At 36.7% G+C, this 13,027-nt stretch overlaps 3 protein-coding genes across 4 annotated transcripts; 2 read left to right on the top strand and 1 right to left on the bottom strand.

The window, feature by feature from the left end:
* Positions 1–534: 534 nt before the first annotated feature.
* Positions 535–4,899, top strand: zgc:123321 (Protein YIPF5-like). Of its 2 annotated transcripts, XM_048204220.1 has the most exons (6): positions 535–1,239; positions 1,313–1,432; positions 1,546–1,676; positions 3,542–3,687; positions 3,818–3,999; positions 4,600–4,899. In XM_048204220.1, exons 2-6 carry the CDS (start codon positions 1,314–1,316, stop codon positions 4,760–4,762), a joined length of 741 nt encoding a protein of 246 aa, XP_048060177.1. In that variant the 5' UTR covers positions 535–1,239; position 1,313; the 3' UTR covers positions 4,763–4,899. The 2 variants fall into 2 exon arrangements, with proteins under 2 accessions (XP_048060177.1, XP_048060178.1); XM_048204221.1 differs by lacking the exon at positions 535–1,239 and having other exon boundaries at positions 1,566–1,676.
* A 522-nt stretch (positions 4,900–5,421) lies between these two features.
* On the bottom strand, positions 5,422–8,556 carry grxcr1b (glutaredoxin and cysteine rich domain containing 1 b). The gene is made up of 2 exons (XM_048206100.1): positions 7,098–8,556; positions 5,422–6,046 (listed from the first exon to the last, which is right to left on the bottom strand). Exons 1-2 carry the CDS (start codon positions 7,506–7,508, stop codon positions 6,011–6,013), a joined length of 447 nt encoding a protein of 148 aa, XP_048062057.1. The 5' UTR covers positions 7,509–8,556; the 3' UTR covers positions 5,422–6,010.
* Positions 8,557–9,068: 512 nt separating this feature from the next.
* On the top strand, positions 9,069–12,342 carry pomk (protein O-mannose kinase). Its single transcript, XM_048204222.1, has 3 exons — positions 9,069–9,292; positions 9,611–9,900; positions 10,911–12,342. The coding sequence occupies exons 2-3, from the start codon at positions 9,625–9,627 to the stop codon at positions 11,676–11,678; spliced, it is 1,044 nt and encodes a 347-aa protein (XP_048060179.1). The 5' UTR covers positions 9,069–9,292; positions 9,611–9,624; the 3' UTR covers positions 11,679–12,342.
* Positions 12,343–13,027: the final 685 nt, after the last annotated feature.

Below are 13,027 nucleotides of genomic sequence, written 5' to 3' on the forward strand. Positions count from 1 at the left end.
TGCGTAAAATAAATATCTGTATTCAGGAAAGATTTAAAAAGGATTGGCATGACACAACCCTCAATTCTAAATGGCTATATTTTTTATTGCAAACAAACAATTCAAACTGTATTTAATAAAACACAGAAAAGAAGTTTAGCAGTTTACTGAACATGGCCATAATTTTGAACTTGCTGATGATTTATATCTTCTGGTACAGTTTTTATATTTGAACTGTTTCATATGCAATGAATAACATATTAATTAAATGTAACTAAAATAGTTTTTGAGGGAGGATGATACAATTGTTATCATGCAATCTAATTTTCCTAAGTATTGATGTATTTTTGAAAATGTAAGAAATACTTTACTACATGTAGGTGACTCATATTAAAGTAGGCATTCAATGGAGGTTGCGATTTTTTTTTTTCTTTTCTGTTGTGATGTATATAAGAGTGACGGCTTCTCGAACAAGAACAATGTTGGGCAGGAATGGATTTTGTCTATCGGGAATTGATTGGATGGTTGTGGTTTGCTATTGCTGTGATGTCATGTGAGTGACAGGTTGTCCCGCCTCCTCGCGTCAGTAAACACGACATCAGAGAAGAGATGTTGCTGCTAGAGGGAGGGGGAGTTATTTTGATTAAAGATTATTAGAGCACATGAATAAAAAAAAAAATGATGTGCATTGATGAATCATTTATAATAAATACTGCAATATTCCATAAAAAATAAGAATAGTCAATTTTGATTTAATGGTGACTGTAAAGAAGGGGAAATGTACTGTTTTTGTTCCTTTTCTCATACAAAAGTATGAAGGTGAACATTATATGCAGACATTTTTATTGTTTTTGCAAACATTTAGCCAACACTGTATTAGTTATAAAGCATTATACATAATCTACAATGTTTGTCACTTTATTTTAAGTTTATCTTCAATTTCTGTAACCATTTTACAAGAATCATTTTCATGAACAGATACAGAATATGTCATTTAATTGTACAGTAATTGTACTGAACAATGAGTGGTCTGCATGTTATCAGTCAGTAGATTGGTCGGATCTACAGATCATCAGGATGGCGTTATAACATGACCTCCCAGCACAGTGACAGTGCTGCTCAAGTAAATATAGACAACTATTAATAGGATCATATACACACATACAGCAAAACAGCTGCTCAGTGACCAAGCAAAGCCTCTGTTCAAACAAACCAAGATCTTCAAATCAAAGCCAGACTGACTTCAAACGACATATAAAGGTAAGATTATAAATTCAGAACTGGTTCACATCACAACTGAACTTGTGTACACATGCCTCATTATTTTCAACAGAATGGGAGACTTTCAAAACTTTGACCAAGACTTCTATCAGTCTGGATATTATGTGGACGGTCAGCAGGAAGAGGAATATTGCTATGATCCAGCCTACGTTAATCCAGAATACCATGAAGTGTAAGTGTAACATCGCTAACTGCATACATGTGTCTAATATACCATTTATTAATGTGTGCAATTTAAGTGTTAGTTGTGCAGTTGTGATTCATTGTTTACCATCTGATTATCAGTGATAATTCCGCACACTTAGATGAATATACCACTACAGCATCTTATACGGGACAACTGTATCAGCCTGTAGCGCCACCCGAGCAAACAGAACACCTAGACTCATATGAGGAAGAACCGCCACTCTTAGAAGGTAATAAAAAAATGATTTATAATAAAACATCTTTAAGCTGAAGTGTGTAACTTCTGCACTACCAAATGGAAAAGAAAAAAAAATTGAAAAACACATTTTCGAATATGCCCTCTAGTCATCCATTAAAGTCTGCATGAAATGGAAGTTGCCATTTTTTACCCCTATTGTGACATATATGTGAGTGAAAATGACCGTGATTTTAACAGTAAAAGACTGTAAAAATGCTGCAGTGAAAAACTATCAATTGGTTTACAGAAAGTTTCCGTACTATATACGGTGAATAACTGTAATAGATCTAACGGTACATTTAATGTAATTTTACGGTAAAATACCGTTAAATTCACAGTTTTTGGAAGTGAAAAATGACAATTCATTGTAAAATTTACAGTGAAAAACCGTAAATTGACATTCCCACAATTCCCTGCGTGACACTTCACATTTGATATATTTTCGTTGAAATAACTGTTTCTTCTTAGTTTTTCTCATTTTTTTTCTAATCAGTTATGTACATTAGGGTTTTATGTTACATCTAATGTTGTTAAATTAATGTTTATTGCATTTTTAAAATTTCATGCATGTTACCATGATGGTGTTTAGTGTTTGTGTGAATGACACTGTGTGCACCTTCTATATGTTAGTGTTGTCCTCCTCAGCTTGTGGAAAAGCTGCTTGTGATGAACTTGGATTCATCATGTGACTCTCATCACCACTGTGTTTGGTGACTGTCAGTGTATTATAAAGGTACAAAACAGATATTAGTACTTCATTAGGTTGGTAAATTAACATTATATCAGTTAATGAAATATGTTATTTTACCGTAAATTTAACAGATTTTTTTTTTACGTTGCTACCGTAGTTTTACGGTAAAGTTCTGGCAACCACAGCTGCTGGTTTTTTACCGTAAATTTTACTGGGATTTTTTTTACAGTGTGAAATGGATTCTCGGACAAGAAAACGCATGACTTGATTTTGCCCATCGGGAATTCATTGGATCATTGTGGTTTGCTATTGCTGTGATGTCATGTGAGTGACAGGATGTCCCACCTTCATGTCACTAAACTCGTCATTATAAAAGAGAAGAGATGTTGCTGCAAAAAGGAGGGGAAGATATTTTGATTAAAGATTACGAGAGCACATGAATTAAAAAAAAATATATGTTGTGCACGGATAAATCTTATAATCACTGGATAATCACGGATAAACACTGCAATATTCCATTAAAAATAAGAACTGTCAATTTTGATTTCATGGTGACTTTAATTGAAAAAAAACCACATATAGCCACGCCCGCGACTCATACCATTGGTTGAGTCAGGAGGCGGTCACATTTATCATTTTTCGGCTAATTTTTGAGAGTGAGATTTAATAGGAATCATTATATCAGGAATTTCACATAGGTGAAAGAAACCCTTGCAGATTTCACAACAGTTTCAAGATGTTCACACGTTGACCAAAAGAAAGCTGAATGGTTTGAAAGTGACTTCTGTGCTAGTGGCACCTTACAGGTTGCTCAAAACAAATAGGGGAATTTTTATAGCGACACAGAGATGCTTATAATTTTTGAGAAAAATAACCTATTAATTAGGACAGAAATTCTCAACTCTTGCCCTCAAGATCCATTTTCCTGAAGAGTCAGCATGAACCAATTCACCTGTCTGTAACTTTCTAGTAATTCTGAAGACACAGATAAGCTTATTCAGGTGTGTTTGATTAGGGTTGGACCTCAAGCGCCAGAGGTCAGAACCCCTGGTTTAGGATAAAGTGTTTTAAAACGTACATACTTCAGCTTTAAAAACATTCTTGCATTATTTAATTTTTGCAGAAAATGTAATTTTCAAAATGAAAATGCATGTGTTTTTTCTCAGAATTGGGCATTAACTTTGACCATATCTGGCAGAAGACTCTGACTGTGTTAAATCCACTGAAGCCTGCTGATGGCAGTATTATGAACGAGACAGACCTCACTGGGCCTATTCTCTTCTGCATTGCTCTGGGAGCCACACTATTGATGGTACAAACTACACCTTGAACCTTTTGCGAAACCATAACTAGAGGTACACAGTGATTTATATTGTACAGAGGAAACGAAAACATAATGTCCAGCGCACGTACCTGTGTATTTGTGTGGATTCTCTCCGCAGGCAGGGAAAGCGCACTTTGGATATGTGTATGGCATCAGTGCTCTGGGATGTGTTGGCATGAACATGCTGTTGAACCTGATGAGCAGTTACAGCATATCCTGTGGATGTGTGGCGAGTGTCCTGGGATACTGTCTCCTGCCAATGGTTGCGCTCTCTGCCTTTGCTGTTGTTTATTCACTTCAGTGAGTATCCATAACTCTACATTATTTATTTAAATTTGCCATACACTCTTAAAGATAGGTTCTTTATTGGTGATTATGGTTCCATGAAGAACCTTTAACATCCATGGAATCTTTCCATTGCATGAAAAAGGTTCATTATATTATTAAGATATCTAGTTCAGTCATGAATCTCTAGATGGCACAGGTCCTTTACATCAATCTGCAAGCTATCTCACCATTAACACATGGCACAAGCTGATTGGCTTTTTCTGATTTTGCAGCCAATGAGGTTGCTTGATCAACATTTAAATAGTCTGGTTCAGTGTTCATTTTTTGTTAGTCCATCAGAGTTCCTTTGAAACCCTCCACCTCCCCAGCTCCACCTGTCTAGATCTGCTACATGATTTGAGTGTTTATTCATGCGGCGGCATCAGCATATCCTACATACTTAGAGCAGCATCTCTGTCTGCGTATCTAGTAGCAGTAGCAAGTCAGCTAGGGAACCCAAAATGGTTCTATGGCATTCAGTGCAAACACCCCCTTTTGGAAACTTTATTTTTAAGAGTGTATAATTTCAGGTACATTGCATTTGAATAACAAAAGGCTTTTATTTTAATACAGAGGGCTCTTGGGAACGCTGTTGGCCGTGTTTGTGGTTGGCTGGTGCAGTCTATCAGCTTCTAAGATCTTCAGTTCCACTCTTAACATGAGTGGGCAGCAGCTGCTGGTGGCCTATCCCTGTGCTCTTCTGTACGGAGTCTTCGCTCTCCTTACTGTCTTTTGATAACTAAGAAATGATCACTCTAAGATCAGATGAAAATCCAATTTTATGTGCACGTAATGCACTTAGCCTGTCAAAGTGCTGTAAATCAAAGTTACTGTAAATCAGAAGAATAAAAACAAAACCATTATAGAACTTGATGGACTGGGTTAGCAGAATCATTTTTGATATTGGAATGCACACATAATCAGATACTATGAACTCAGCCACACTAATATAATGCTAAGCTTGATCCCAGAGAGTGAGAGAAAGTGAATCCCTCTCTGGGATCAAGCTGAATAATGCAACCTTTATTCATATTTATATATTCTTGTATATTATTGAATATTGTTATGTGTGTGGAGGAAGCGGCTGTTTTTGTTGAACTTATAGGGATAGTTCACCCAAAAATATTATCCCATAATTTACTCGCACGTTTTTTCTTTTAGCCAAACACAATCTGAGTTACATTAAAAATTACATTAAAAGCTAAAATTACATTTTATAAAGTTATAATTATGGATATTTTTCTTACAAAAACGCATCGCTTTGCTTCAGAAGGCCTTTATTAACCCCCTGGAGTCATATGGATTACTATTATGATGGATTGATGCACTTTTTTGGGCTTCAAAATCTTGGGCACCATTCACTCCCATTATAAAGCTCGGAAGAGCCAGGATATTTTTAAATACAACTCTGATTGTGTTTGACTGAAAGAAGATAGTCATATACACCTGGGATGGCTTGAGGGTGAATAAATTATGGGATAATTTTCATTTTTGGGTGAACTATCCCTTTAATTTATAAAGTTCAAGTTAATTGCTTCTGCATAATTATTCAAAGATTCAAGAAAATATTAAGAAAAATAAAAAGGTTGGTGTGACTTTTTTGTTTTTATTGCATTAAAAATTAACAGTGTGTATATATATATATATATAAAAACATCTTATTTTCTAAAAAAAAAAATCACAATTTTATCACAAACAATGAAAGGTCAAAATAAAGAAAAGGCACTCCAAACATAGGCAAAAAGAACATTCCAAGCAACCAGTTGACTTTACAGATCCTTTCAGTTCTTTAATTCAAAAATGCTTATGCAAAAAGTTCATATAAAAATATATTTACAGAACTACAATATACACAAATATTGAAAAACACATAAAAGCAAAAACGTTGGCCGCTGTTCATCACTTTCACTCGCTTTAGTCTGTTGCACATCCACCCAGGGTGACGCCCTATTTTGTAACCCAGCATCCTCTGCTGCAAGCCATCTCATGGTCTTTTAGGCCGGTTCAAAATATGCGAGTCCTTTGAGAGACACATATTTATTAGATATTATAGATCAATCGTTTAACAGTCCTCAATAATATAACAACTGGCAACTAGTAACTTAGTATAGAGTCATAATTATAAATCTGACATTTGTTATAGAATTAGGAGGACAATTAATACAAATTAATTTAAGATTTTTTTTTCAAGAGTAAATTATACAGGCCTACAAGTTAATTATAGTAACAGTAAATAGAAAACACTATGCCAAAACATCTTGAAGTGAAGAATATGTATTCTAGCAGTCAAGTTTGAACCTCACTGAATATATTTATAAAAAAAAAAATAAATAAAAAAAAAATGTTGATCTAAAATTAACTTTGTACACAAACATAAATTGCATCACACAAGAACTTCTTTACAAAATTAAACATTTTATTTAAAAAAAAAAAAGAAGAAGAAGAAGAAAAAGGCCTGGGTAGTGAAGGTAAAGAAGCCAACAAATATCTATTTATAAATGCTATTGATTTTAAAATGCTTAAATATAATTAATAATAAAGAATGAGAATAAAGAACACCTTTAACTGGTTGTAACACTTGGAATCACTTCCTGGTAATGAAATATAATAATTCTTATAATAATAAACAATCCACTGATAATCGGGAATAATTATAAATAAGCATTCTATAGCCTAATTTTCCTCTGAACGTGGCAATTATATGACCTTTGGGTACATTTCATGAAATCAAATCAATTTGCATAAAAAAAATGCCTCGAGCTTAATTATAACACATTGTAGAAGAGTCCTATACAGGCTTTATTTTTCTAAGCACGTTATGATTTCTTATCTCTTGTGATTTTGGGGTGAAATATAACTTGGACATGTTCTTGAAATGTAAACATAGCCTCTTTCGTACATCAATTAGTCAGTCATTAATCCTAAATGCCTTAATAAGGGTGATTGAGTTCCTTTTTCCAGCTACAGAAACTCACACCTCATTCTCCTTTTCTTCTCTCATTCATTAAAATCCGTTTACAGCTGTTTTAAACATCAATAAATGTCATTCTATTGCTCTAAATAAAACTTACCCCATACATTTTGGACAGGTTGTTAAACAGCACCTGTCCCGCGCTCACTTTGTCTCTCACGCCCCGAATAGTTCCGTTCTTGCTGAAGATGTTCACGCGTTTTCCGGTGAAAAGCTTCTCCTTGGTCGCACTGGCGTACATGAGCAGCTCGTCAGGCTCGCTCCCGCTGTCGTCCGGTTCTGGTCCCACCAGGCCGCTCAGATGGCTGTTCGCCTCCGAGATGACGGGCGAGCTCGCGCGCTCCTGCTCTGGCTCTGAGCTCACAGTTGTGTCCGTGTCCGCGGAGTCTTCGAGCGCGTGCTCTCTGAACACCTCCTGCAGGACGCGACCGCTGTGCGCGGACGCGACGCGGAACCTCACTCTCCTCCTCTCTCCTCGGTCCTCCTCAGCATTGGATGTGCGTCGCTCCATTCTGCCTTTAAAAATCTACATTATACAAATTTTGTTTGCCTGAAATTAGAGTGTGCTCCTGGTAAAGTGCATTGCCACGACATTAAAGGTCTACCCTGATCTTCTGATAAAGGGTTTGTGGCATAAGGGTGTTAATTCGACACCACATTCTTTAATATTTAATAAACGTTATCCATGGAAACTGTGGAAGCCGACTTGTGTTCTCTTATGAATAAAAGATAACTCACGTGTGGGTCAAAGAACATAGTGTGTATAACTAATAACAAAAGCACCTAACGTGTGAAATGGGTTTTTACCCAATTTTGGGAAAATTGTTTGGCTGGAGGAAAATTCATAGTAATGGGCAGAGCCATCTTGAAGTGGGCTATACTACTTTCCATATAGGCTATTGATATGAAAAAAATAAATGTCTTTAAAAAAAAAAAAAAAAAAAAAAATTAATATGCACTAACAGTGCTAGAAGTAAACTGTGTAGTAGCCTATAGGAAAAACGTGGCCATAAAAAGTATTTTGGGAACTTAAAAATAGAATTTCATTGCATTAGATACAAAACATCAAACCATGTGGCATCTGCAGACAAATACTAGCTTTTCTCAGAACTATAACCTCAACTTCTGTCAGTCAGAAAGTGTCCATTTTGTGCTGTATTTCCTTAAAATATATACCCCTATTTCATTTTTTTCTATACAATAGACCTACAAAAACATTTATACATGTTTGATTGTGGCTTAAGTGTCCACATACTTTTTGGGGCCACTGTATACACACACACACACACACACTTTTAGACCTTATAATAAGGCCAATACTGTAAATCTTTTCTATCCAAGTTCTGGGTTAAACCTTTTGGGTCATTTTTTTGGGTTATTTTCCAGTGTTTGGGTAGTTTTTGTGTTACCCAGCTCCTGGGTTAGACATAGGGTGAAGTCAGCTAAAATGGGCCACGTTTTGGTAAATGACTTATAATACCATCAAATAGGCTGAGATCTAATGCTATTTTTACAAATTAGCATGGGTCTCTTTTATATATATATATATATATATAGTGAAAAAATATAAAAAATTGTTTTAAAACCATGAGAGTTAGAGTATCAGCAGGTCCCTTCTTGAGCCACAGCACAACATTCAGGTAAAATGGGCCAAAAAAATGAGAAGATATGTTTTTCTTTTTTTTTTCTTTTTTTTTTTTTAAAGAATATTCCTTAGGTACTTTATATGGAATATAATTTAATGCATTTAACTCCAAGACTGTTTGACCTAAAGATGTCAAACCAAATACAACATATTAATTAAGTAGCCTATGAGTCACTTCCTTCGTTCATTCCTTCATTAATTTATTTATGCCTTTGAAAACGTTGAGGGGAGACCCGAAACAGAGGTCAGAAGTTCAAACCTAAATCTCAGTGGCACGCTTGGGAAGGATTTTGATTGTGCCAAGGTTTCTGCTCATACTAAAGTGCTTCAATTTTTGCCGAAATTTGTCTTAGGAAACTTTTTTTCTCTCTACATCAGTAGTGTTATGTTATCGCCCTCAGGATTGGGAGGTTGTTACACCATGATGCCGCTAGATGGCGATGTGACTCTGGGATCCAGTGCGCTGCTCTTTTAATAATTCCATAGAGCGAGACAATCCGGAAAAACACAACAGAGAAATTGGACAGCGTGGAATCTGAGCCAACTATTCAACACTTGCACAGAAGAGAGGAATTGCAATAGGATCGCATGAATTGAAGGACATTGTGTCTCCGGCTGGTGAACCAGTACACTTATACTAATGCAAACTGGTGTGTTAAAGGCATTAATTCACGAAATCATATTAGACAAATCTCTGTGTTAAATGTTTTTTTCAGTGCTCAAATCACTAGTCCGTTTAAAAATGCAGCGAGTAGCATTGATAATTTAGACAAAATGCATTATAACAGATGACACTCCAATATAAGGCACTTAAGCACTCCCAAAATCTCTCACAAAAAAGCATTTTAAAACTCTATAAAGGTGTCATCTGTTATGGTGTTATCTTCAAATAACCCAAACCTCTTATATATGTTCTCATTTCCCACTTAATAATTGTCTGAAATCTCTTCATATGTTTCAATCGATAGGTTAAGATGTCAGTATGGGTGGCACTGCTGTCTATGGCATCACTGGGGCGAGGTGTGGACTGCCCGCAGTGTTGCTTTGCCTGGCAGCTCTCCTTTGCGCCAATCTGCTGCTGTATTTCTATCTAGATGCCCTGTATCAGGACACTAACCCTCTCTCAGCACACACGCAGTGCCCGCTTCGACACTTTAAAGTGGGCACAATGACCGCCTGTACTCCTTGGCTCCGATGCCCGGAAATTCGCGCTGAGGTCCGCCGTGTGAAGCTCATCGGACAAGGAGCTGTAAAGAAGGTGAGAAGATGCAACTAGCCTTTGTTTTGATGATTGATTAATCTGTTGATTTTTTTTTTTTTTTTTTAATCTATTAATCGAAAAATGATTATTACATATATATAAACTTAATTAAGCCCACATTTGAATCCATTATTTAAAAACGTGCCATTTGAAGGAAATAAAAAAATATATAGTGAAGGCTATTTTCAATTAAAGGGTTAGTTCACCCAAAAATGAAAATAATGTCATTTATTACTCACCCTCATGCCGTTCCACGCCCGTAAGACCTTCTTTAATGTTCGGAATGCAAATTAAGATATTTTACTTGAAATCCGGTGGCTCAGTGAGGCCTTCATAGAGAGCAATGACATCCATAAAGGTACTAAAAACATTTAAATCAGTTCATGTGAGTACAGTGGTTCAATATTAATATTATAAAGTGACGAGGATATTTTTGATGCACCAAAAAAACAAAATAATGACTTATTTAGTGATGGTCGATTTCAAAACACTGCTTCATGAAGCTTCGGAGCATTATGAATCAGCGTGTCGAATCATGATTCAGATCATGTGTCAAACCGCCAAACTGCTGAAATCACGTGACTTTGGCGCTCCGAACCGCTGATTCGACACAAAAGATTCATAACGCTCCGAAGCTTCATGAAGCAGTGTTTTGAAATCGGACATCGCTATATAAGTCGTTATTTTTTTATGTTTTTTTTTTTTTGCCGCACCAAAAATATTCTCGTTGCTTTATAATATTAATACTCACATTAACTGATTTAAATATGTTTTTAGTACATTAATGGATCTTGAGAGAGGAAATGTCATTGCTCCCAATGCAGGCCTCACTGAGCCATCGGATTTCAACTAAAATATCTTAATTTGTGCTCCGAAGATGAATGAAGGTCTTATGGGTGTGGAATGGCATGAGGGTGAGTAATTAATGACATTATTTTCATTTTGGGTGAACTAACCCTTTAATACATCCTTAGAGACTTACACTGATGCATAATTGTGTTTTCTAGGTGTATCTGTCGGAGTGGCGAGGGCAGAAGGTGGCGCTCTCTGTCTTGTCATCAGAGCAGTATACAGATGATTTCCTCCACGGACTGTCAATGCTACGTGCCTTGCAGAGCGCCCACGTCGTGACGCTTGTAGGGGCGTGTGAGGAGGATGGTGTGTTTGTCACGGAGTACCACCCTCTTGGATCAGCACTAATGCTCGATGCCACTCTTGCGCAAGACCGATATCAGTGGAGAAACTCTTGGCATACTCGACTACAGCTGGCAATAGACTACGTCGCCTTCCTGGCATACCTTCACAGCAGTCCAGTGGGCATCCGAGTCATGTGTGACTCCAACGACCTGCACAAAACTCTCAGCCAGTTTCTTCTCGCATCCGATATGCGTCTTTTGGCTAACGACCTGGATGCGTTGCCTGAGGTAAAGAGGGGAAGCCAAGGGGTGAAATGCGGTCACCATGAGCTCACCGGGGACTTTGTTGCCCCCGAGCAATTGTGGCCTTATGGCGAGGATGTTCAGTTCTCAGATGAAGCCATGCCTGGTTACGATGAAAAGACGGACATCTGGAAGATTCCAGATGTGACACGTTTCCTTTTAGGGAATGTCCTGGGAAGTGATGTCATTCATTTCCACTTGTTTCAGATCTACACAGAATGCAAGAGGAAGGAGCCTCACATGCGGCCCACGGCGCTCGAGGTCCTCAGTGTGTATCGCTCAGTCTACGACAGCATGATAGAGAGCCAATCCCAGAGAGTTAGAGATATGTTGTAGGGAGTTATGGTCTGTAAAGGGAGTGTTCACTGAAAAAATTCTGTCATCATTTATGCAAAACCTGAATGACTTTCTTTCTTCTGTGGAACATAAAAGCATATATTTTGAGAAATGTTCCATATAGTGGATGTCAATGGTTACCAAAACTGTTTGGTTACCAACATTCTACTAAATGTTATTTTGTGCTCCACACTATAACAAAATGAGGGTGATTAAATTATGACAGAATTTTCATTTTTGTGTATATTATCCCCCTTGAGAGTTTAAGAAAGTAATGATACCAATGCAGTACAATGGGTTTTGTCATACTATTATGTGGCACTGAAAAGATTATGCAGCAAATGTATGACAACCACATCCAGCAGAGGATGAGATGCAGCATCTCAGGGTTTCAGATTTGAATTCAGCTACTTCTTACTATAGTATTTACTAGTTACTATAGCTCTTACTTCTGCTGACTAACACGTTTTGCATAACTATACCTCATAAAAGTTCCTTTAAGTTTAGTGAATAGAACTTACTTTACTGATGCAGTGATTGAAGTGATTTTATTTTAATTTTAACAAGATAATGATTATCATTCTAAACACAGAACCTGCTTTGTGGATATTTTTGTTCTCTCTCAGAATTTGGAAGCCTTTAATAAATCATTTTCTCAAGAACACACTGGGATTCTGTTGTCAGTTGTACGCTTTCGAAACGGTGCTTAAAGGGTTAGTTCACCCAAAAATGAAAATAATGTCATTTTTTACTCACCCTCATGCCGTTCCACACACGTAAGACCTTTGTCGGAACGCAAATTAAGATATTTTTGTTGAAATACGATGGCTCAATGAGGCCTGCATAGCCAGCAATGACATTTCCTCTCTCAAGATCCATTAATGTACTAAAAACACATCTACATCAGTTTATGTGAGTACACTGGTTCAATATTATTATTATAAAGCGACGAGAATATTTTTGGTGCGCCAAAAAAACAAAATAACGACTTATATAGTGATGGCCAATTTCAAAACACTGCTTCAGTAAGCTTCGGAGTTTTATGAATCTTTTGTGTCGAATCAGCGGTTCGGAGCGCCAAAGTCACGTGATTTCAGTAGTTTGGCGGTTTGACACGCGATCCGAATCATGATTCGACACAGAAGATTCATAACGCTCTGAAGCTTCATGAAGCAGTGTTTGAAATCGGCCATCACTAAATAAGTCGTTATTTTGTTTTTTTCTGGTGCACAAAAAATATTCTTGTCGCTTTATAATATTAATATTGAACCACTGTACTCACATGAACTGATTTAAATATGTTTTTAGTACCTTTATGGAGCTTGAGAGAGGAAATGTCATTGCTGGCT

Source organism: Megalobrama amblycephala, linkage group LG10 (assembly GCF_018812025.1).
Source record: "Megalobrama amblycephala isolate DHTTF-2021 linkage group LG10, ASM1881202v1, whole genome shotgun sequence".
Classification (NCBI taxonomy): domain Eukaryota; kingdom Metazoa; phylum Chordata; class Actinopteri; order Cypriniformes; family Xenocyprididae; genus Megalobrama; species Megalobrama amblycephala.